General features: G+C 36.2%; 1 protein-coding gene across 5 annotated transcripts in view; it reads right to left on the bottom strand.

The window, feature by feature from the left end:
- Positions 1 to 26,691, bottom strand: part of PARG (poly(ADP-ribose) glycohydrolase) — a 123,400-nt gene that overhangs the window by 56,739 nt on the left and 39,970 nt on the right. For all 5 annotated transcript variants that reach the window (XR_014074267.1, XM_081561240.1, XM_081561256.1 and 2 more), the window contains 2 exons: positions 14,510 to 14,602; positions 10,721 to 10,878 (listed from right to left, as the gene is read on the bottom strand). Coding sequence is in view for 4 of the 5 variants with exons in the window: in XM_081561240.1 (XP_081417366.1) it covers positions 10,721 to 10,878; positions 14,510 to 14,602 (251 nt within the window). In the remaining variant the exon portion in view is untranslated. The remainder of the gene's footprint in view (positions 1 to 10,720; positions 10,879 to 14,509; positions 14,603 to 26,691) is intronic.

Here is a 26,691-nt window from a genome sequence, read left to right as displayed (position 1 = left end):
AAAAGTCAATTCTATGAGAAAATCCTATTGAGCAAATGAAATGAATTAGAAAAAGGGGAGGAAATGCAGATGTCAAATAATCCTGTTTTCAATGATCTGAAATTCTTTATTCAGGGTCAATTTCTGAGAAAACAATTTATATAAACCCTTATTTCCTGAAAAGAATGCTAAATATCAGAGAGCATTTTAACCAAATCTGAAATCTAATTAATGTTTAAAAATAGTTTGAGTGTTTGTGTGATCATTTTTACTCTTCTAAAAGAATGTATTTTCTAAAATATTTATTTAAAATACTCTTAAAATCTAGCTGCCTGCTGGAAGAATCTATGAGAACACAGGTTTCAGTTTGGTTTCTTCTGCAATATGTCAGCCAGAATAGAGTTTGTTTAAATCAAAATGATAGTCAAAATGAAGGAGCCACTTGGCAGTTTAATTAAGCATCCTGTATCAAATAAATATGATTTACTAAATGAATACCTTGGGATCCATTGCAAAATCCCTTTCCAAGGTTTATCACTTAGTAGAGGGAAGCAGGATAAATATCACTATAAAGGCAGCTTTCACCTTTTTTTTAAGAGATAAATTGATGTAGTACACAATTCAATTAAGAGGAAAAAGCTCCTCTTCCACAGAACTGTTGCACAGTGAGTGAAAATGACTACTGCCCTTAAGAAATAATTCCCCCAAACATAAAAGGCATCCTGAGCTTCAGTATGTGGTCAGTTGTTTATAAAATTACATAAAAGTTCACATATTTCATAACCATGATGACAAATTATTAACTTTAAGAGACTCTTGGGACTACAGATTTATTACCCTAGCAATATGGACTTTCCTGGAAGGATTATATGGCTGTTATTATCACCCACCACAAATGAGCACTACTGTTTAGTTTTCAGGTCCAAATCTTATAGGTACAAATCAAACAGAATCTCAATACATTCTTTTCCTTCATTGCTCTAAGTCTAATTTCAAATCACTGTGTAACCAAATGTGCTTCCCCATCTTTCTGATGGGGAGGTGTGTGGGGGTTGAGGTCTGGGTCACAACGAGGAGGTAGAACAACAGGAAAGATGAGGCAGGTTTAAAACTCGTGCTCAATTCTCAGATTTTGATATGTAGATTTGTGCATAGCCGCCTAAATAAATGAGGAAGCAAGTGAAAATAACATAAAAACACAGGCACTCTACAGGACTGAAAGCTACCAAAGCAATGTACTATCTGAAGGACAGCGCTTGTAGGGGGAGGAAGAGACAGAAGTACTGAGGAAAGAGCCCAAGAAAGGAAGAGACAGAAAGATGGGGCTGGCAAGACAGAGCGAAAAGAAAGAGCAGAAACTGGGCTGGAGACAGAGGGAGGGTGTAAGAAACAGAAATTCACAAAAAAACACACTCAAGGGAGATAAATACAGAAAGCAACAGAGATTCAGAGAGACTGAGATCTTCTCGTAATAATCAAGCACCGTCCAGATTTTTTTAATTCCTTGATACCATTTTTTTTTTTTAATTTAGATTTTCAAGTCCAAGGCGTTTTTGGATTTTTGGCTCTGCCACAGGGCATGTAGTATCTTAAATTTCAAACCACGGCTTGAATCTGCTTCCCCTGCAGCAGAAGCAGAGTTTTAACCACTGGACTGCCAGAGAAGTCTCTGGCTGCTAAGTCGCTTCAGTCGTGTCCGACTCTGTGCGACCCCATAGACGGTAGCCCAGCAGGCTCCGCCATCCCTGGGATTCTCCAGGCAAGAACACTGGAGTGGGTTGCCATTTCCTTCTCCAATGTATGAAAGGGAAAAGTGAAAGTGAAGCCGCTCAGTCGTGTCCGACTCTTAGCGACCCCATGGACTGCAGCCTACCAGGCTCCTCTGTCCATGGGATTTTCCAGGCAAGAGTACTGGAGTGGGGTGCCATTGCCTTCTCCCGAAGTCCCTGGATACATACATATTTAAAGTCATACTTTGAGTCACAGGCGTACGTGTGAAAATGCACATAAACTAGGCCATACTATCCGCTCCTCATGTAGGGAAGACATTTTAGCATTTAACTGAATAATAATTACAGATTATTAAAGGAAACAAACAGAAAAGGCCAGTTGGGCCTTTTGTTCTAAACAAAACTTCTTATTTTCAGTAAGTCAATCAAGGGTCAGCTATGTATTAACTGTTTTTCTTTCCATACATATAAAGAAAAACATAGTTTAATGAAATCTTTCCCTGAATGGAATACTGATAACATTACTGGAATTGGATTCTAGACACATACACACACACACACACACACTCCCATGTGATTTCAAGTTAAGGATTAATCCTATTAGTATACAATAAATCAAACCCAAAGCACTATAACCTCCACTTTAAAGTGGAAGCAAATGATAATCCGGAACCCAGCCAGAAAGTCATTCTTGGCTTTGCTGTGAAGCAGTGTGCCATATGGCCCCGGCAGCATTTTCAATCCAGGGAAGAGACAGATGTAAAAGCCTCCTGGGCTGACCACTGTTGCAACCTACAATTAATCTCTGACCATCAGTTTCTAAGCAATTTCAGAAGCATCAATGCTAATCACATTGGAAGCCTTTATAAGAATGTTTAGGCCCTGAAAGGCAAGCAGGGGAAAAGGTCAGGGGTGTTTAACATAACTAAACAGGGCTGGAAAAACACAACGATAAATAAAAAAGGGAAGACTTATTCGATTTATTGACGTCAGCCTTCTATCACATACTCTTACCATTTTTCTTATTCAATTAACTAGCTAGCCTTTTAAGACAAAATACACTCACACACATACACAACTCCCAACTGGAAGAAACTATAATCATAAATAGCAACTATGCAAAAAAGAAAACCTGCCAAAAACATAATGCTCCATAATCTGCTTACCAAATGCCTCATCAAATTAGGTACTTGATTGTTCATAAGCCACAAGAAAAAGGGGGAACTATTGGTTGTTTTTCATTTCTGGAGCACACTCAGAGCATCTGCTCTTGGGAGGAAGTGAGACATAATGAAACAGCACTAAATTTGAACAGAAGACAGTGTTCAAGTCCCACTTCTGCTACTTAAACTCTTATTTGATAAAAATGCAACTGGGATGCTGTAAGCTTATTTCCCTCATGGTCATTCTAGATTGGAAATAATGTTTACAGATCAAAGATTATTTCTAAGGATAGTTCTAATTTCTGACTAGCTATGAGGTAAAAAAGGCCAACCATACCCTGAGTTTTGAACTCCAATTATACTAGTTAACTTGGTGAAGTAAACTACCCTCTCTAAGCCTCCAACTACTCATTTGAAAAATAAGAAAACAGTATTGAATTTATAGGGACTGATATGAAAAGGTCAGGGAACACCCCTGACCTTTTCCCCTGCTTGCCTTTCAGGGCCTAAATAGTACAGTCACTGGTACATGGCAGGCACTTAATAAATACTAGTTATTAGATATTTTTATGCAAAAACTTCAGAAAATGCTAAGTAAGTAGAGGATAGAATAAGTCATTACACAATGCCCAGCTTAAAAAAAAACCCAACACTTATTTACATAAAACACTTACACTGTTCTAATCCATATTCTCTTCATTAAGAAAAATGGCTCAGCCTCTTTTCCCATCAAGCCTACCATGCTGACACTCAGAGCCAACCAGCTCAGTCTTTAGGATAAATCACCATGCACAATGAAAAGACATAACAGGATATTGCCAAGACCAGCATTCTCCTGTCAAAAGTTTAGATGACAAACAAAGATGCTTTAAAAATAAAACATATATTAAAATTAATATAAATTCTGGTTATGGCAGCAGGAAATGAGAAGTCACAGAAGTCAAGGCTTCCCAAGACCTCTTAACTTCTACCTGTCAGTCATCCCAAACCTACAGTCCATTTTACTGCTGAGGAAAGAAGGCTGTCAGTGTTGCAGCCATCAGAGGGCCCTGTGTACTTGTGTTTCTTCTACGTGCTGAATGGTCAACTGAGAGTGAAGGGGAGGTAATGATACTGTGTTTACAGGGCTATAAGTAGGAAGGAAGAAGTTACCCACACTAGCTATTTTGGAAAGGATCAAAATCTCTGTGGGATTCTACTCTCGAAATCAAATTACAAAAACTGTCTACTCTTTTTATTAACCATTTCTGATAATTGACTTGTTCCTCCTATTTAACTGATTTTTCTTCTGATTAAAAAAGTAACATATGATCATTATAAAAGCAATCTGAAAACATAGATGTGTACGAAATGTGTTTATCTCACCACCCAATGGTAATCATATTTTGACTCATTTTCTTGTCAGTCCACTTTCTATGCACAAACATTTATTATGTATAGGTATAAACACAAAGTATATTAATAGATTCAGATATTTTAACATAATTGAGACCGTATTTTATATACAATTTTTTATTTCTTTTAAAAACCTACAATTACTGATCCTAACCACACATAATGTCTGTTCCCTTTCTTGTGCTTTTTCTTGTTTTACCTAATATGGAATGTATATTTATAGTTACCAACAGAGAACCTTAAGCTTTTCTGACAAAAAGCCTCCAGACATTTAACCAAGATATAGTACTGAAGTTATCTGTGACAAGTTTAAATAATTAATTCTTAATGAGTAAGATTTAATGTCTGGAATTTGCTTTAAAATATTCTAGGAAACAAAGTGGGGTTAAACAGGTGAAAAAAAGAGAAAAACCAGATACGGTTAAGTACTGCAGTTGGGTTATCTTTAAAAATACTCATAATACAGTTTAAAAATAACTTATCTAGAAAAGAGGCTTTCTGAACTGATTCACAGTTCTTATCAAAAAATTTAAATCTATTTAAATCAAAGAATCTTCTGAGAAAGTTTATAACTAAGACATCAAAGGTTTATCTTAGGAACCATCAAGATATATTTATTAGCTGACTATTCATTCTACAGAAACAAACTCCAAGCGGTCACTGAAACACTAATTCTAAACCATTATTAGAGCTACTTCTTACCAAAACTCAAAATAACAACTCCAAAATCACTGGGATTGTCTTTGGAATTCCAGATAGAAATTTTATAATCTATAGCATCTCTGACAGATCCTAGAGCTAACCAAACATTTATTCCAAATAAACAGGCTACTTACTCCTTGGAGAATCCTTATTACGATAATACTCTTCATGGAAATAGATAATTATATTTCTACAAAATTAAATTTCCACTTCTTTACTTACATACAAAATCTGACCATTTCCTTTTCTATATTAAAAAAGAAAATCTGTGAGAGATAAATAGCTCGTAACTAACAGTGAGTCTACTTGTAAAGAAAAATTCTTTAATAATTTTTCAAACAGGCAAAAAAGTTGTATTTAATAAACAGGTTCTTTATACAACTGCAATTGCAGATACCAACGTTCTTTGTTTTCTCTTAATCCTATCCCAAATACTAAAGAAAATAAAGGAAAAAAACATTTAATTATATGTGGCTTAAAGATGAAACATCTCATAATTCCTAAGAATACAATGTAGTTTGAAAAGTAGCAGACCACAGACTGAGATCAAGCCAACAAAGTTAGTCATAGCACACTGCCACTAACCAGTCACTTAATTTCTCAAATGTTTCATCTACAAAGTTTACTTTCATTTATTCAACAGGGATTTACTGAAGGACTACAATGAGTAAGATTTTGTGAAAACAACAAAGAACAGAGCAGATAAGCTCTCTGTCCCACTGAAAGGACTAAGCAAGCAATTATAACAAAGTCAGGTAGGCAGTACAGTAGGAAAAGCAGACAGCACTGAAGGCACACACCTGATTGCACAAACCTAGGAGTAGTACCCCGGAGGCCTCTCTTCAGACACCCACCAATCTGATCCATTGCCACCACACTGACTTCCTTTTCAAAAGTCTCCCTAGCTTCACCTCCACCACGACACTATTCCAGCTACCATCTTCTCTTTCCTGCAGCATTGTAGTAGTCTCCTCAACCAGGTAAACTCATATCTGGCCCCTCTTCACTCAGTTCCTCTTTGTAGTCAAAACAAATTTTTCAAAATTTAAATCTAATCAAGTGCACCAACCTCCCTCTCCCCCCATATCAAGTCCTTTAATGACTTCCTATTGCCTTAGGATGGCCTCCCCAGCACAGCCTACTGGCCTCAACTTACTTCTGCAGCCTCTCCTCTCTTTCCAGGCTGCAACCACACTGGTGTTCTCTCAGTCCCTGGTCAGCACGCCACAGTTCCTGCACATGCTGTGTCCCTCTGCCCAGAATGCAATCAACTTTCCTTTCTTCCTTGGTAAACATATTCTTGCTCACCCTTTCATACTTAGTTCAAAAGTTATTTCCTCAAGGAAGGTTTTCCTTATTAGATAATATCCTTCTCTAATACAGTGGCATAATGCTGTGCACCTATTCTTTATATCAGCGGTCCCCAGCCTTCTTGGCATCAGGGACCAGTTTTGTGGAAGACAACTTTTTCCATGGACCTGGTCAGGGGGGTAGTTTTGGGATGATTCTCATAAGGAGCACGCAACCTAGATCCCTCATACAGGCAGTTCACAGTAGGTTTTGCACTCCCAGGAGAATCTACCACCACCGCAGATCTGACAGGCGGTAATGCGCGTGATGGGGACCAGCTGCAAATACAGATGCAGCTTCACTTGCTCACCTGCCTGCTGCTCACCTCCTTCTTTGCAGCCTGGTTTCTAACACGCCATGGACTGGTACCGGTCCGTGGCCCAGTGGGGTGGGGATTCCCGCTGTATGTAAGTACATACAGGCTATTATAGGAAGCCAGAGTAGAAGCACATCTATCCTGGCAAGACAAAAACTATCAGAAACAGGCATATGTCAGGTAAGGTTTAAAAGAGGAATAAAAGCCATGTGAAGGAAAGGAGGGCACAGAAATCAGAAACTGGTTTGTCCCTTTTCTCGTAACCTAAAGGTACTTAACACACTGTGGAGAACACTGTGATTGCTCACTGTATACATGAACTAAACTAAATGACTAAATACTGTTCTCTTAAAATTAGCTAACACATCAGTTTGGGAAATCAGGCTAAAAACACGCCCTTCACAAGTGGTATTTACACAACCAAAGAAGATACGATATAAAATGAATACAATCTTATTGATATTTTAAAGAAACTCTCTTATTCAAATCTTTCATTATTTATTGTCTCACTCCTTAGTACTGCTGTGAAAAAACTGTATGCAAAAACAAAGATTTTCACTGATATTGTAATGTTTGAAAGCATTACAAATATTGTCTAAGAATTATTACAGTATAATAAGTATTCCTGTATTCAAATCATGTTTTACTTTCATTTGCCAAACAAATAAAGTAAAATACAATAAAAACACCAAAGTGTGTTACTTTTAATAAAAATTTATATTAAGTACTAACAAGATAAATTTTAGAATTTTTCTCACCATGAGGGAGAGATGCATTTGGGATAACTTTCTATGTCATTGCAAAGAATTGTGACTCCATTACTCCACTGCCTTGTGGAGTTGTCAGAAATGCTGTCTATATAAAGTAAGTGGCATAGGAAACAATGACACTCTATGGGAATTCCCTGGTGGGTTCAGTGGTTAGAACTTGGTGCTTTCACTGGGTTTGATCCCTGGTTGGGGAACTAAGATCACACAAGCCGTGCAGCTTGGCCAGAAAAAAGTAAAAAAAGGAAAAAGAAGAAGAAGAAGAAGAAGAACCACTGACACTCTAGTAACACTGAGCACACCTATAAACTAGATCTTAGTCTCTAAGTACCATTCTCCAATAAAAGGAGAACCAGGGTTCCTTGAGAAAATGACTGATTCTACAGTTGGGTAATAGAAAATATAAGATGAGCCTGGCACCTTGTGAGGACAGAAAGTAAAAAAACACTAAAAAAAAAAGGTTGGGGGCTTTTTAAAAGAACACAGATGCCAACCTGAAGGAGCCCTAATGGCCAAATGGAATAATATTAACTCACAGAATAAAGTATCTGGAAGTCCATTCTGATACTAAAATTGGGTAAGAAGGGATAGCTCTTCTTTACAATAAAATTTCAAGTAATAAATGTAGAAGGAAAGAGAGAAATAAAAAAATCACAATAGGCAAACACTACAGTAATAACTGTTAGAGACAAGATCCACCAATGGATGCTAAAGATAGTGGGGAGAAATACAATGCAAACATTTGCATAGTGTCAACAAATCCCCCCCCCCCCAAGATATTTATTAATCCCAAAGAAAGAGTCGGTAATTGTACAGTGCAAGAACCCAGCAGACACCACCTTAGTGAGGTGATTGATCACCAGTAGTAAGACATATCAACATCAAGAGCCCACTGATACGATGCACAGAAAAGGACACAACATCAGTTCTCTACAATTTCTGTCAAAAATGCAATGACCTCACTTCACTTGTGAAAACAAGGTCAGTCAAACCCAGATTGAAGAACATAGTACAAAATAACTGATGAGTTGTCTTTGAAAGTGTCAACATCATGAAAGAAAAAGAAAAACTGAAGAACAGGGTAGAGGAGACTTAGAAAACTACAGCACTTACCTGCAGGGAATCCCAGACTCCCCAGTAGCTGCCTAAAACACTGGGCAGTATGGAACCCTGTGTATACCATGTTTTTTTCCTATACATATACACCCAATGATAAAGTTAATTTACAAATTAGGCATAGTAAGACATTAATGACAATAACTAATAATAAAGTAGAACAATTATAACAATATAGTAAATTACGTGAATGTGGTCTCTTGCTTTCAAAATATCCTATTGTACATATTTAATGCCTTTTCCATCTTAACTAAGCACTTATCAGGCAGAGTGGCCATAACTTGTGACTATAACAGCAAAACTAGCATGAATTTCTTTTACCTTCACAATTCCATGGAAAGAAGTACTTTTTACAACTTTTTTCTGTCATATTCAAATTGCCATCATAACTACTCATGTGCTTGGGAGCCATTATTAATTAAAATAAGGGTTACTTTAACACAGACAATGCAATACCTCAAGAGCTGATCTGATAACCAAGACAGGCTACTAAGTGACTAAGAGGTGGGATATCCTGGACAAAGGGATGATCCACGTCCCAGATGGGAGGGAGTGGGACGGTACAAGATTCTATCGTGCTACTCAGAATGATGTGCAATTTAAAACTTAACAAATTTTTTATTTCTGGAACTTTCCATTTAACATTTTCAGACTGCAGTTGACTACAGGTAACTAAACTATAGAAAGCAAGCCACAGATAAGAGGGGACTACTGTAAATGCCATGGGGGATAGTGGGAAGATTCTGGAACAGAAAAATAACAGCTGGAATTAAAATAAGGTCAGTTAACAGTATTATACCAATGTAAATTTCCTGGCTTTGATAATTTTCCTATGGCTACATTGTATGGTTACATAATAACATTAAAATAAAGGGAAGTTAGGTGAGTTATATATAGGAATTCACAGTACTATTTCTGTAACTTTTTTACATGTCTAAATTAATTTGAAATAAAGTTTTTAATGAGACAGTATCAAAAAGGTAAACTAAAAGAAGTTGCATTACCATACCAATCAACTTTGAACACAACACAGAACAGCAAACAGAACTTTGTCAACTTTGAGCAAAGTCATGTAACTTTGCTCCATGACTGCATCTCCTTCTCTGCTCCCTGTCCTTACTGCCCTATCCCTCAGGGGCAGGAGATGAGGATTACACGGAGGTAATGGAAGAGGGTATTACACATAGTGGACTGGGAAAGAGGAGCATATATTGTAACAATTTTCCGAAGGCCCGCTCCTGAGGTTGGGGAAGAAAGTTCACATTCTACTCACAGATCCCATAAAGATAATTCTCATGTGAAAAACAGAGATTAGAGGGGTGGGGGAGGGAAAGGGTGTAGGAAGGAAAAAAATTATATTCATTTGCCAAGATTTTACAATGTTTTTGTGTAAATTATGGAGAAAGTGATAATTTGGTGAAATGGCTAGAACCTGAAACTTTATCAATGTCTTCACAATATACTACTTTAATAAAAATTTAAACATTATTTTGTCTTTCTTTTAAAAACATTACATTAATAAATTAATCATGTCTGTAAAAAGTGAAAGTCAACTTTAACTCACACTTTACACAGTCTTCCCTAGTAGCTCAGACAGTAAAGAATCTGCCTGCAATGCAGGAGACCTGGATTCGATCTCTGGGTTGGGAAGATCCGCTCGAAAAGGGAACAGCTACCCACTCCAGTATTTTGACCTCGAGAATCCCATGGACAGAGGAGCCTGGCAGGCTACAGTCCATGGTGTCACAAACAGTTAGACACGACTGAGCCACTTTTATGTCACTTCACTTCACTTTCACTTGACAGAAAGGAAGACTCATGGTGCAGCCTTAAATTATTTCAGCATACAAGAAATATAATGTACAACAAATGTCCTGTGAATAAATAATCACATCAAACAGGCATAAAGAATCCAGGGCACTTACAGGAGAGGGACAACCAGACAGGGTAGAAAGAACAAGGGCCTTGGAGTAAGACAGACCTGAGATCAAACTTTATCTCTGTCACTTACTGGCTCCTGGACCCTAAGCAAGTTTTGTAACCATGAACTTTAATCATCTTGCTTGCAAAATGCCAAAAGTATCACTTAACTCATTGTACTATAAAGATTAAATTATATAATTGTACATAAAATGTTTGGCAAATCACTCAATGCCAACCTTTTGTATTTTACTATTAAAAAGGTGTTCTCTGAAAACATACCGATTGAAGTTAATATCTGGATAACTAGAATACTCTGATTTCATCTTAGCATTGCGCCGTGGAAATGTGCAGAAGAAAGCATTAGCTAAAAGACTGGCAATCTGTTCCTGTGACATTGTGATGGAATGATTCATCTTCTGTTTCAGGAGCGGTATTGGCTGATAGAGGAAACAAAAAATACAGACAAGAAGAGCAATAATTAGTTTAGCAATTTCAAAAGCAGAGGCACCAAATTGCATTTGCTAAATTAAGGTAGGAATAATTTCAGGACACTCTTGAATCCTTAAATCAGCAATACTGTTGAAGTCAAGGGCAGTTCGTTAAGGATGATTGGGAAAATGTACTTGTTTGACAAAGTGCAGATTTCTAATCAATAACAACGACAGTGAAGAGAACACAAACATTACTTGTATTAGCGACAAACAAGATTCCTTTAGCAACTAAGAAATAAAAACACTTTACCTTGTAATGAAAAATTAAAACAAAGGATGGAAGAGAAAAATGTAATGCTGAGGTTAGCTATTATTGCATATGCTAAATTCCGTTCTCATTTAAAGATTATTGGACAGACTAATTTTTCTATTTCAGTCTGAAATAAAATGATCTATGGAAAATAAATCAATCAATAAGTACTTTACTTCCAATTCTGAATCACACTTCACATTGACAATTTAAAAGACCCAAACCTAATTTTATTAAAGCAATTAATGGAAAACACATATACAGACTTATTTGCATATAACTTGCAACAACATAGGCATTTCCTATATAACCAAGTCAAGGAAGATGCAGGACATTTTTCCCTCAAGTTTTTTATGTCTGATATGTCTTCAAGTTGTACCAAATCCAAGTTAACTTACCTTTTATTTTTAGCATATTCTATGTGAGTATTGTGTTCAGTGGGTTTTATTTTAAATGTTTAAACTGTATGGCTTTCAAGACATGCTGGGAAAGCCAAAGACCAACTGCCAATTTACATACCAGTTGTTAAATTTCAAAATGCTCCAATATGATATTTAGAGGTGCTTTTCCTTCTCCCTTCAATAAGACCCAGAAAGAATCCTGGATATCTGCATTAACCTCAAACCAACAGGCAGAGAGAACTGTCCTGATCATATCACAGGAATCAACATTCATATGTACATTATTATGAATGCTGAGATAAATCATTAGCAACATACACAATTTAACTTGCCAAAGATATATTTGGATAAAAAACTGAAATGTTAACTTTTACAGCAGAGGTTTACTTTTTAGTAGAGGACAGAGGACAAAACTAAAATGTTCTCCCCATTAGTACACTAATGGAAGGACAAATAGTTTTAAGCCAGGAAAGAAGATGACAGCCATGAATCTGACTTTGGTTCCTCCACCTGACTTGTTATAGGTTACAAACTTGGGTGCTCTTGAATATATATCCCATTAAATACACTTTCTTTCTAAAGCATGAAGGGAAGAGCAGAGGAGAAAGTGATTCCTATCAACAGGCTGTGCTGTGCCTAGTCACTCAGTTGTGTCTGACACTTTGTGACCCCATGGACTGGAGCCCGCAGGGCTCCTCTGTCCATGGGGATTCTCCAAGCAAGAATACTGGAGCAGGTTGCCATGCCCTCCTCCAGGGGATCTTCCCAACCCAGGGATCAAACCCAGGTTTCCCACACTGCAGGCAATTCTTTACCATCTGAGCCACCAGGGAAGCCCAAGAATACTGGAGTGGGTAGCCTATCCCTTCTCCAGGGGAATCTTCCCAACCCAGGGATTGAACCAGGGTCTCCTGCATTGCATGTGGATTCTTTACCAGCTGAGCTACCAGGGAAGCCCCAATAACAGACTATATTCTATCAATTATGAACTACAGTGAATTAAAGAAGCATTTAGTTAGGCACTATGGAGAAGGAAATGGCAACCCACTCCAGTATTCTTGCTTGGAAAATACCATGGACAGAGGAGCCTGGCAGGCTACAATCCAAAGGTCACAAGAGTCGTCTCTTTCTTTATGTTAGACCTGGGGACACAAAGATGATCTCCCTTCAGGAAGAATATAATCTAGGGAAGGAGATATATAAAGGCATAAATTACAAAATAATGTGCTAAGGATGATTTGAATGATATAGGAATGATTAACTTTGGCTGGGAGAGGTAGGAAAGGCTTCACAATGGGCCGAGTCCAAGAGGTAGTGAGAAATTTTATTACCTAGGGGAAGAAAAACCAAGGAGGAAAAGACATGAAATATAAGCAAGCAAATAACTTCCAATATAAACAAGAAGAGTTGTAAAATGAACTAATGAGGTGAAATTATTGCTATGTAAAACTGGAAACGTCACAGTATAATGCTAACAAATATGGCACACTGAAAAACACTCAACATTTGGAATCAGGTATTTGGACACGGCTTTTGGTTACCCCAAAGACTATGTTTGTGTTTTCTGGGGTGTTCCAATGACAGATTGCAATGTGTGGGACCATCCTACACCTTCAGGAATTGCTCCACCCAAATTGTCCCTAGGGCTTCTGTGGATCACCAGTGTTGGCAGAAACCTGGCTAGCATCCATGCAGCCAAGGGGCTGGCCCTAAAAATGAAAGACAGAGGCAAACTCAAGCTACTGTTGCGAGAAATACAGGAGGACAATTACGAACAATAAACCAACAATCTCTTATAATTATCTGAAAATACAGTCTACAAATTCTCTGATAATCACCCCCTTGAGAGGTAGAGTATGAGCTAGATGTAGTGACAAAATTCTAATAAAGAGGAAAAAATAAAGAAAGTGACAGTGTGTGCCTTTAGAAATGAGATCAAAAAAGGCACTGATCCTTCCACTCTCTCTCTGGTGGCTTTTTCTGGGAAAGTTAGCAACCATGTTATGAGGACACCCAATCAACCTAGAGTCCCATGGCAAGGAAGTAAGGCCTTCTGCCAGTAGCCACGTGAGTGAGCCAACTGAGAAGTGGCTCCTCCAGCCTCAAACCTTAGGATGACTGCAGTGCTGGCCACTACCTTGACTGCAACCAGGAGAGAGCCCAAGTTAGAACCAGTCAGTTAAGCTCCTCCCAAATTCCCAACAGAATCTGAGATAATAAAAGTTTCTTGCTTTAAAATGCAAAATTTTGAGGTAGTTTTTTATGTAGCAATAAATAAAACAAAACAATACAGATTCTTTCATTTCAAAAGTTAAGAATGTATCATGGTTAATGGGAACAGTTTCAGTTTATAAGGTGAATTTGGGAGATGGATGATGGTGAGAGTTGCATAACAATGTGAATGTACTTAGTGCCACTGAGCTGTACAGTTAAATATGGTTAAAACAGCATGTTTTATATTATGTGACTTCCATCACAATAAAAAAAGTTTAAAAAACACATACATAAAAAAGGAAAAAAAAGAATGTACCGTGAATTCATTACTTTACAATGGGGAGAGAAGAGGAAGGAGTAGGTATTAAACCATTCTGAAGATGAAATGTTCTAAATCCATTAGTATGTTTTAAAATACTGACTATCCTGTTTTGAAAGTTAAAGACTGTTTTAAAAACAGAAAAAGAAGTATCAGTAAGCAAACATCAACACTGTAAACTGAAGCTCAGAAATTGAATGCTGCATTTTTAATGTCCTCTTGCAGTGTTCTTTATAACCTCTAACCTTTTTCTTAGTAGAGCAAAATTATCAGACTCTGACAAAAACTGTTTCCATCTCTCTCTTCTCTCTTTGACCTTGATAATTCGAGTTTAAACAAGATTCAATTGTGAGTCTCAAGAAAGCTAATGAGGAAGAAGTCATTTCCACCAACCTGGGTACAAATATTTGGCAGACAGAGTGCAATTTTCACCATATCAGGCAAAATGGACTGATATAAGTGTTGAGCTTCTGCTTCTTCTAGTACCTGAAAACCAATAAAATATGTTATCAGTGAGTAATAACCAAATATGAACAAATGAACAAATATCTGTTCTTAAACTACATGTCTGCTTTTCAGAGGATCCCCAACTGAGGCGACTTAGTAGTAGCAGCAGCATAAAAAGGCATATTATCATGGGATACATGCAAAAGTATAACAGGTACAGTAAGGAACTTATAAATTGATTTCCAAATGTATGTAATTCATCTTAATGTCCTCTCAAAAGGAATGAAGTATCCCACATATGAAATCTCTCTCATATCACATTCACAACTAAATAAAAATATTTGCAAATGAAAAGCAGTACATTCTGCCCTTGGTTACATCAACTAAAAACTATTAGACCACCAAGAACTCTTTGGAAGCCCTCTAGCTTCTACAGTCTATAATTTAAATAACTCACCATAAAAGCCACACATTGTTTCAGAGCACCTTTTATGTGTCAAATCTGATCTACTGGATAATAAACAAAAAGTTCCAGGTGACTTAGAATTTTCCTTTCCCAGGGACCTTTAGGAATTTAAAACCACAATTTCCATATCATAATTTGAAGTACAAGAAAAATGATATTTATGGCCCATTTTTGTCTTATAATCTCCCATCTCTTCAAGGCTTTAGAAATTACTTTAGGCTATTTAATCCAATTTCTCTCAAAACATCAGAGTAATTCTTTCAAAATAGTGAAAATGAAAACACTTTTAATTTAGATATTCTATATATACTCAGGATTAAACCATGTATCTATCTGAAATCACATCTGAACTAGATAGATGAGGTCTCAGTTATAATCCAGTCTGATCCTGTCATTATTAAAGAGAAAAGAAAACTGAGGCCAAGGAGGTTACCCTCATTATCCTAGATTGAATATGTGAATTAGCAACTAAATCAGAACTAGAACCTAAGTGTTCTGGCCTATACTACATGGCTCTCCCCCACTTCTCTATGTTACTATGTTTCGATTGATGAGGATATAGACTCTTTAAAAATATCTAAAGATTCCCTTAGCTATGAGGAGCTAAGCTGAAATAAATATGCATTTGTCTACCGATAGCTAGACACTGTGTGTGTGTAAACAGAAAAAGTAGCAAAGATAATTTACACTCACCTTGGTTTTACAAGGAAGTTTTACCATTGAGAATTTTCTTTATACCAAAGCTTTAAAACTCAAGCCTATGTGCAACTCCTTGTTTAAATTAGGATAATGGGGAAACTGATACTCAAAATGAACAGAAAGATATTTACAATTCAGAGAGTGTAGGATTCAATTAATCAGAGGTATATTAAAAAAACTAAGCAAGTTAAGAACACAAGACAATTGTTAATTCTGTAGAAAAAACAAAGTTGTACAAGAGTAGAAAAGGAATCATATCTCAGATATGAATAGTTTTTACCATCCTACTAAAAAACCAGAATACTGATCTAATTGAAATGAATATTTTATGTATAGTGGAAAAGTGGGAAACAGAAATAAGGCTGTGTTAGAGGTGATAGGGTTAAGTAAACAACAGATAAATCCAACAGATCTCTAATAGGAAGTAAACACACAAAAAGAATAAAATAAAGGCTAAAGAGGGTTCAAAGCCTCTTCATTATAAGCCTCTTTAATGCCAATAAAGGGCTTCCCAGATGGCTCAGTGGCTAAAGAATCCACTTGCAATGCAGGAGACAAGGGTTCCATTCCCGGATCAGAAGATCCCCTAGAAGAGGGCATGGCAACCCATTCCAGTATTCTTGCCAGGGAAATCCCATGGACAGAGGAGCCTGGCAGGCCACAGTCCACAGGGTGGCAAAGAGTTGGACACGATTGAAATGACTGAGCACAAACAATGCCAATAAAAAGAAAAATTAAATTAAAAAAGTCATACAATAGGAAGCATTCTACTATTTAAGAATTTTAATGTAAGCATTAAAGATACTTGCTTTCCTATACCTGAAGATGCATAAAATATATTAATGCATTTAAGATATTCAAATTCTTGTTACTCATAATTTATCTCTTTACTTTTTAAAATATTTTGAAATAATTAGAGATTCATAGAAAGTTGTAAAAATAATGTAGAGAGGTCCAGTTTACCCTTCACCGAGTTTCCCTTAATGGTTACATTTTGGATTAACTATAGCATAATATAAAGACAGGAAATTAATATTGGTACAGTATGTGTGTACTGTTCTATGCTATTTTATCACACATACATTTGTTTAACCACTTTCAAAATCAAGATGCAGAAGTGTTCCACTATAGCAAAAGTCTCCCTTGTGCTACTAATTTATAGTCACACCCTCCATCCAACTATCCCTAAGCCCTAGAAAGCATCAACTTGCTTTCCATCTCTGAAATTCTGTTGTTATACAAATGGAATCATATGATATGTGTTCTTTAAAGATTGACTTTTTTATTCACCCAGTTTAACATTCTTGAGATCTATTCAAGCTCATGCATGTATCAAGAGTTAATTCCTACTGCTGAGTAGTATTACAGAGTATGAATATAACCACCATTTGTTTAACCACTTTACCTACTGAGGGGCATTTTGGTTGTTTCCAGTTTTTGGCTATTACAAACAAAACTGCCTTTTACTTTCAACCTGCCTATACTGTTATGTCTGAAATAATTTCTTGTAAGCAGCATATACTGTCGTTTTTTTAATCCACTCTGTGAATCTCTCTTTTAATTGGTGAACTCTGACCACTTACATTTAATCACTGATACATTAGAACTTATTAATTTTTAATTTTCTTTTTATTTTACCTGCTTTCTTTTCCCTTTATTTCTATGGGTTACCCAAATATATTTTAGAATTCCATTTTTATTTATCTAGACTGTATTTGAGCACATCTCTTTGAACAGATTTTTTTTAATTGGCTGCTCTAGGTATTTCATTATATATGATTTTATCACTATTCATTTTGGTGTCAACTTCACATGCAGCAGTACAGAAACATTACCTTTACTTGTCCCCATTATAATTTTAATATTTCTTTACATACACTGAGAACCACATTTGATAGTGTTAAAATTTTTGAAAAGAGCAAAACAGAAAATGTCAAACACTATTTAGAAAACTCAAGAAGAAAAGGCTACTATATTTACTATATTTTTACTCTGTCTACTATTCTATCTTCTTTCTTTATATAACAAGATTCCATCCTTTATCATTTCCTTTCTGTTTCAAGAAATTCCGTTACACATTCTTTTAGGACAGATCTATTAATGACAAATTATCTTCCTTTCCTTCATCTGAGAACGTCACTGTTTGTTCTTTAGTCCTAAAGCATATTTTCAATGGATATACACTTCTCTCCTGACAGTTTGTTTCTCTTACTCCTTCAAAAATATTGTGTCATTTCTTTCTGGCCTCCATGTTATCTGATGAGAAATTCACTGTCATTCAAACAGTTTTTGCCCTACAGGCAATGTGCCATTTCTTACTGAATGCTTTCAAAATTCTTTTCTTTGCCTTTAGTTGGAATAAGTTTGACTATGATATATCTTGGCATGGATTTCTTTGGGTTTCATGTAATAGGTATGCTCAGATTCTTGATGTCTTTTATTAAATTTGGGAAATTTTCAGCTATTATTTCTAGTTTTCAGTTGCTATTTTTTGTTACTGTTATTTTCTCAGCCCTGTCACTTTTTTCTTCTCTCCTTTCAGTACCAAAAAGGCACGACTTTCCAAAACAGTTCCAAAGATCTTTAAACTACTTTTTCAGTCTATTTTTTCTTTTATGTTGTTCAGACTGAGTAGTTCTTTTGCTCTTTTTCAAGTTCTATTCTTTCCTCAGTCATCTCCATTCTCCACTGAGCCCATTCAACTGCACTTGTTTAAAAAAAAAAATCAGGTATTATTATTTTTCGGTTCTAAAATTTCCATTTGGTTCTTCTATATAGCTTCTATTTCTTTGCTGGGGCCACTATTTTTTTTTATTTCAAGCAGGTTTGTAATTGCTTACTGAAGGCTGCATTAAAGTCCTTGTTAGATAATTCTAACATCTGTGTTGTCTCCGGGTTGGTGTCTGTATGATTGTCTTCACATTTCAGTTGAGGTCTTCCTGCTTCTTGGTGGAGTGTTTTTTACTGCAACCTGGTTATTTTTGGTATTATTTTGAGACTTTGGATCTTTTCAAATCTTGTTTCGGCAGGTCTTCTGTGACACAGGAAGGAGCAGCCACCTCATTACCATCAGTCAGGAGTGAAAACTCTACTGCCCTTGGTAATTCCCAGGGCAGGGAGGAGAGATGCATCTTGATACCTCTGGGTGGGGGGGCTGCAGAGAGTGAGAGTTCTGGCTCCTCACCAGGCCTCTGTTGATACCACCCTGGTGCCAACAGCCCCACAGACTCTAGCTGGTGAGTCTACCTCCACCTTTCAGCTATATTTAGTAGGAGGGATAAAGAGAAGTGTCTATCCAAACATTCTTAACCTAAAGACATTTAACCTTAAGTGACTAAAGAGGCTGACAGTTTCTTCTCCTTTGGGTACCTGTCCTTGTCTTTTAAAACTGACACACGAGTAGCTGCAGCCACGCTTTGCTGACCGTCACAAGCTTTAAAATATCACTTATTTATCTGATGAAGCATCATTGCACAAGACTTCTTCACAACTGTCAACACTTCAGACCTATGTCTAATGTTTCTTTGAAAATACAAATGAGATCATAAAAAATGTCATTTGAGAATGTAACCAAGCCAACTACCATTTTAATTTAAAAAACTAGTATGATCTTATGCCCTCCCATATATTATTAGCATTTTTATGCAAATCCTAACTTTTTACAAATTGTTATTTATTAATCCACATAATTTATTAATCTATACAATGCAAACCAAGATACAAGTAACAAAAAGCTTTAAAAATTTAAATCATTGCCTAACTTCAAGGGAAGCAAGAGGCTTAAACATAAATATTTATTTAAAATATATCATATATTATATTACTTATAACAATAATGATGAAGATGATTATAAAGAAATTAAGCATTTACATGATGATAAATGGAAAGCTTCATTAAATTCTCCCTGCCCTCTACTGGACAGTCTGCATAGATAATCACATATGGCAAGTGTTTCTGTATGTGTGTGTGTGTGCCCATGTGTACATATCATCCTTTTATTCTCATCCCAAAAGTCGATTATGTATATGCTTCATTCAGAATTGATACAAAGATTTTCAAAATTATAATGCTATTTTACCCATTTCCTCCCTTTATAGATCTGTTCATCCACTCAACTGGACAGTAAATATTTAAGTATCTATTATATGCCAGACACTGTGCCAGCACTGACAACAGGACTGTAAACCATAATGGACGTGATCACTGACCTCATGAATCTCAAAGCAGGAAGTCTTATGCTCTTTCTGTGATCCCCTCAATACATCAGCCCTCACCTTGAAGGATAGTAATTACTGCAATTTCATCATAGTGACCGTGAAGAAGCTCTCGTTCTTCCTTAGCAGATAGAAACATGGACAAACTACTCAAATAGAGTAACTGAATTTGTCAAATGTCAAACCATGATGAATGATTTAAATATCTAGTAGCATACATACAGAAAAGAAATTTTTACTTATTTCTTCTTCCTCAGAATGCTTGATCAACTAAAACTCAATCTGTGAACTGTGCTCTAATACTAAAGACATATTCATATGCGACTAAGTACAGAACCTGGCACACAGAAAGTACTAAATAAATAATACTATAGAATTTTGAAAGAAGTGAAAACTGTAGCCAGTAAAATCATCAAAACAGTGTTATTTTAAAAAAGGGGAAAATTTCCATAGATCTGCTTCTTCAGTTCATAGGAAACAGCTTTTTAATCAGTCACAAATCAACAAATATAATAAATACTTCAAGTCATACCATTTTATCTATTGATGTGTACCCAAATAGATCCTAGTAAAAATGTTAAGTTACTAACATGCTTTAATAAAAAATTTCAAACAAGTTTATATAAGAGGTCTAGAACATGAAATTTTATTAATAATTTTTAATATAAAAAGTATATCATCCCAAAATCTAAATAGAGAAGAGCAAAAAACTCATAGCCCTACAATCCTAAAGTTAATATAACCATTTAAGTTTTTGTTATGCTTAGGTACTTATCTACCTTCTCACACAGAAAAAAATCACTTAAAAGCACATTACTTTAACAATTGTATAATTTTTTCATTAGACAAAAGAACTTTCCACTTTGCTGTAGAGTCTTCATAAACATCACCAGAAACAACATGTTTGTTTAAAAAATCATGTATTTTCACTGTAGAAAATGAACAGAAACAAAAAGAAAATAAATACAACCCACAAGCCCAATATCAAGATATATACTGCTAACATTTTGGCATATATCTTTCTAGTTTGTATTCTGTTTTCATTTATATTGTGAACATTTTCTCATATAAATAAATATAATCCTACATCACTATTTTCAATAGCTGAATATTATACAATTCAGACATACCATAACTTATTTCCCTACCTAATTCTCTTATGATAGATTTACAGGTTGTTGCCAATTTTCCACTCTTATAATTACCATTGTAATGAATATCCTTGTACATACATCCTTCCACCAACTATTTGAATATCTCTATAAGACAAAAATGATATATTGAAAAACACAGGCTCTTTTTTTTAAGTTTTTTGATATATGCTACCAATTTATATTCTGGTGCTGTATAAGAAAGTACTCAACTCCATATCTTACTGTAAATTCTCACATTCTTATTTTATTTGCAATTTGATAGATAAATTGACACCACTATTATTTTATATTTTTTTGATTACTCATGGTGTTGTACTTTTTATCCCCATGAATACGAACCCCTATGATGAGCCTTAACCCTTCTTTTCCATTAATTTTTTAAGTAATATGTGAATGCATTCTAGCTTACAAATGTCAAACAATGCAGATGAAGTCAAATCCCCAATTCCTATTCCTGTTCACTGTCCGAAGACATAAACAGATGCTTGTCTTCTTCCCAAACTTCTTCTAAGCATTTCTACATATGTGCACACAGAAATTAAGATGTTACATGAATTTTTAAACTAAATGGTATACTATATATTTTTGTAACTTGTTTTTTGCCTTAAAAGAAAGTTACCTTTCCATGTAATAGAATGATAAATGCTACACAGTATTTTCCATAGTATATATATACAATTTTCTTAACCATTCCTAATTGGTGATAATTTCTTTTCCAGCATTATGAAAAATATAAAAAATACAGCAAAGCTAAAATATACACTGTGCTTCTGTGCTTAGTCATGTCCGACTCTTTGCAACCCCATGGACTGCAGCCCGCCAGGCTCCTCTGTCCATGGGGATTCTCCAGGCAAGAATATGGAGTGGGTTGCCATGCCCTCCTCCAGGGGATCTTCCCAACCCAGGGATCAAACCCAGGTTTCCTGCATTGCAGGCGATTCTTTACCATCTGAGCCACCAGGGAAGCCCAAGAACACTGGAGTAGGTAGCTATCCCTTCTCAGGGGATCTTCTGACCCAGGAATTGAACCGGGGTCTCCTGCATGGCAGGCAGATTCTTCACCAGCTGAGCTACCAGGGAAGCACGCACATATCTATAGAACAACATTTATTTTGGTTTATTAAAATTATTTATTTACATGTTTTTCTCCTCTTCTTCTCTAATCTGTGACCCTGCAAATGCATTTTATACATTGTGTATTCTGCTGCTGCTGCTAAGTCACTTCAGTCGTGTCTGACTGTGCGACCCCATAGACGGCAGCCCACCAGGTTCCGCCGTCCCTGGGATTCTCCAGGCAAGAACACTGGAGTGGGTATTCTAGTACCATGCATAAAATTTAGTACTCATTATTTGTTGGATAGAGCTGAGAAAATTTTTTAAATTACATTTTATCCTGTAAATATCAATGCAAAATAGAAAACACAAAGATATCTGGAGAGACTGAAGCTCAAAAAAGGTAAAGCCAATTTTTCCACATTCAAACTTAGTGGCATACATTGGGACTAGATGACAGAACTTTTCTTCCCAGGTTCACAAGTAAGGGTATTTTAGAGAACAGAGTACTCAGCCAAGAAACTGGAATGGAAGACTACAGTTATAGGCCGGATCTGCATTTACTTTTTGTATGAACATAGAAAAATCCCCAAACTCTTTATTTCCTCATCCCTAATAAGGATAATTCAAATCGTTTAACTTACAGAGTTATGAAGGCTCAGATATAACAGTGTTTAACAAATTCTAAAGACTCACATATAAATGCAAAGTATTATTATCTAATGGGCCAGTAATTTACAACCTTTCTGGAGCCTCCTCTTTCTTTCAACACCCCCACATCAATTAACTGCCAAGTCCTGCTGATTGATCCAGCAGGGCCTCATATATTCATCGCCTCCTCTTAATCACTACTAAACTACCCTGACTCAGCCCCTCATCCAGTCTCACCAAGATTACTACAATAATCTAACTGCTGCCCTGCTGCTAGCCCACCTTCAGTTTCAGCCCAAGTACACCCCAGTGTGTCCTTGTTCCACTTGAAAGATTTCAATGGCTTTTCCTTGCCTTTTCAGTACAGTATTAACTCCCTGAATTAATAATCAAGCTCTCTGGCCCTAGATCCTTATCTAGTCTTACCACGCACACACACACTCTCTCTCACAACCTTCTGTGCATTTTACATACTAGACATTTCTGCAATTTACTCTTCTCTAGCACCTACATGTGCTTCCACAAATATAATCTGTGCTATGCCTAGAATATCCCTATTACTCTAAACCTTACCTAACTTGTTAATGTCTTGCTCAAACAGCACACTGCTTCAACATCTATCCAAACTGACTCACCAGCTAGAAGGTAACTCTCCTTCTTATAATTTAATTCTATGTTTTTTCACAAGATCCTTAAGACTTCCTGCTTTATATTGTAGTTATTCACGGACATGCGTTCTAGTGCTTGTATGAAAGTTCCTTTCATGCAAGACTGATACTAATTCACTATGCTAGAACACATTCACATGTAATGTTTTTGATAAAAATTTGTTAAATTAACTGACACTTTCTATCACAGCTAGGTAATTTAACAAAGCTTTTCCTCTTCCTTCTCTCTACTGTTTATCAGAATCTCCCTCACTTAGGAAAGGTCTTTTTTTTCCTTACGTAAATTAAACTGCATATGAACTGGGTTTTCTATAATATGCCTCAAAAAACTTACTGGAACTAACTCCAGAGCTTCCCAAGTCTGAAAGAGGTTCATAGTTCAAAAATTAAAAGGAAAGAACATAAGTCAGAATTCTTAAGATCATGCAGATCCACCTATTCTTCAGGCATGGTTTTAGACTACAAAAATTAAACATTAGAGAAAAAATAACTATAGCACTAAAATATGTAAGGATAAAAAATCAACTGGAGAAGGTGAATATTTCTAACATTTATTTGTGTGCGATTCAAGCTGACACTTTGAAGAGAAGAATGTGACAGCTTACAAGAAAACAAACTCACTCATTCCCCTTAATTTCTGAAAGCTCATGCAAGTTTGACAGGCCAACCACAGGGTGATCTCTCATGTGTATCACCCATGACAATTATGGCTTCAATAAAAATGTTCTCCAAATTTTAATAAAGCCCAATTGGTTTTCAGGAAATAGCCAGTCTAATATTTTCATATTTAAGAAGGCATACTTCACAAATTAGTGACCTAATTTATGGACTTATGAATAAGGCTTCCAAAATTTTTACCTTGTGGCAACAAAAGAGGTACAAAATGAATGTGGTGGCAGAGGGCCAGGTGACACGAAAGGCTGAGTGCTAACAAGGGTCAGCACTAGTTACTCAGGGGAAAGGACTGTGCTGGGAAGTCATCCTGTTTCTCGATCATCCTTTGCTTTGGTTTTCCTCTTCAAACAGCTATTAAGAGCTTCCTAAGTAATTTTCAAAATGCTATGGACTCAAATCGGAGGAGCACTGATCAAAATCACAGCTCATTATAAGCATGTGAAAAGGTTTGCTTTAAAGATAATACAGAAGAGTCTTTAAAGTATTTACCATGTAACTTACACTGGAAATAACCTGTATTTGCCATTAAATTAACCTGACAGTTGTTTAATATGGGACAAATCAGGCTGCTATACACTTTTTTTCCTCCCCATCAATGGTTGCCAGCAGCAGAAAAAGAGTGCTAAGCATTAGAATCTCCTTTTATTCTTTTTCTTTCCCCCACGGGAAGGAAGGATTTATTATTACTTGCAGCAAGTAAAGAGACTTATCAGGGTCTTTCCCAAAGCAGTGTCTCTAGAATCTCTTTTTATTCTTAATCTCCAACCCCATCACCAAATGCTCATCAGGCAGTCAATGGGAAAGTGAAGGTGAAGTGAGAATGAGCTCTTCCGCAGGTCTTCGCCTCAACTCTGCTTCTCCTCTCCCAATCTCTGTTCTGTTTCTCAGGATAGAACTGTGCACTAGTTTCTCATTTCAGGAAACAAGCCATCAGTAGCTTAAAATTCACAGGCTTTTATAGATGGGTATGGAAAATTCACCATCATATACTCCAAAACCCAGATAATCAACAACTAATTTGGGAACACAATAACTTCAGGAAGAATACTGTCATCCAGTTCTTGAAACAAAATATACCTCTAATCAAAACCAGTCACACCATTTCCTACACAAATATCATTAGGTTAAACATTAAGAATAAAATTGTGTAGGTTTATGACACATAAAGGAAGCTCTTCTCTAAACAGTAATCTCTTTTTTCACGCTAATAATAAAATGCACAAAGTGTTCTTGTCATAGGATAAAACATAATAACACATCCTCATTATCCTCTGCCTCCTAGAAGAATTTACTTCTCGAGACTGTTATGGTAAATGATTATTCTTTAGGGAGGGATCCCAGACTAACACAAGATGCTCTGGTAGGTCTTTCTCATCTCTCACTCCTATTACTGTATGACTACAGGGCCATAACCATCAATCATTTTAGCAAACACCACCAAACCACAAGGCTGTTACACACACATCAACAGATATTTTCAATACCATACAGTCACACTATTATCCATCTTTTATAGACAGGCAATCACACTCAGCATGACAAGATTTCAGAGAAATAACTGATGGTTAATGTAAGTTTTCTAGTCCTGAAAGCAAAATGAACTTAATTTGTGTAAGAAATATAAGTGAACAATAATTCAGTTCTTTTACTGTAGTCAACAGTTTTAAATTTAATAAAAATATTTTTGAAATATAAGAAATACTTTGAAGTTACTTATTTTTACTTCTAACTAATTTTCAAGATAGTTCAATAATAGGTTCTCATACTCACACCACTGGGAAAATAATGTGCCATACCAATCAAGTAATGTGCATACATACATATTATAACACTTAATCCTTAATTTAGTGCTTAAATTATCCAGTATGAATTAATAGCCAATATTATAGTCCAAGGGACTCCCCCATACTTTAGTGGTAAAGAATCCATCTCCAATGCAAGAGCTGCAGGAGGAAAAGGCAACCTACTCCAGTATCCTTGCCTAAAAAACCGCATGGTCAAAGGAGCCTGGTGGGCTACAGTCCAAAAGGTCACAAAGAGTCGGACACGACTGAACAACTAAGCACACACACAGGTTATACTTCAAACTTCACTCTTATTAATAAGGCTGAAACATATTTCTCCAAAAGGCTTGAGGGCACCCCCTGGTGGCAGACTTTGGGGAGGGGAAAAAAAAAAAAAGCACAAATGCCATTACAAAGAAAACATCCTTTTAAGAGACTGACCAAGTTCTACTCAACAACTCAATTATTTCAATAACGTCCAATCTAGAAAAAATTCAAAATGTGATCAAAGAATGTTGGGTAATCTCTGGAGCTTCCTATAAGGAGATCTGACCAGTAGTAGCTTATAGCTAGCAGGACTAGTAAGATGTCAGAGGCAGAAGAAACCTACAAGATAAATCTAGTCCAGGGCAGAACAGAGCACTGTCCAAGACAGTAGCAACCAGCCACATGTGCTGATTGAGCATTTGAAATGTGCCTAGTGTGACTGAGCAACTGCATTTCAAATTTTATTTCACTTCAATTAATTTTCACTTAAAACAGT

This window comes from Giraffa tippelskirchi, chromosome 2 (genome assembly GCF_054371585.1).
Source record: "Giraffa tippelskirchi isolate mGirTip1 chromosome 2, T2T-mGirTip1v1.2.pri, whole genome shotgun sequence".
NCBI lineage: Eukaryota > Metazoa > Chordata > Mammalia > Artiodactyla > Giraffidae > Giraffa > Giraffa tippelskirchi.
The sequence above is the reverse complement of the archived record's forward strand: the minus strand, read 5'-3'. Positions and strand labels throughout refer to the sequence as shown.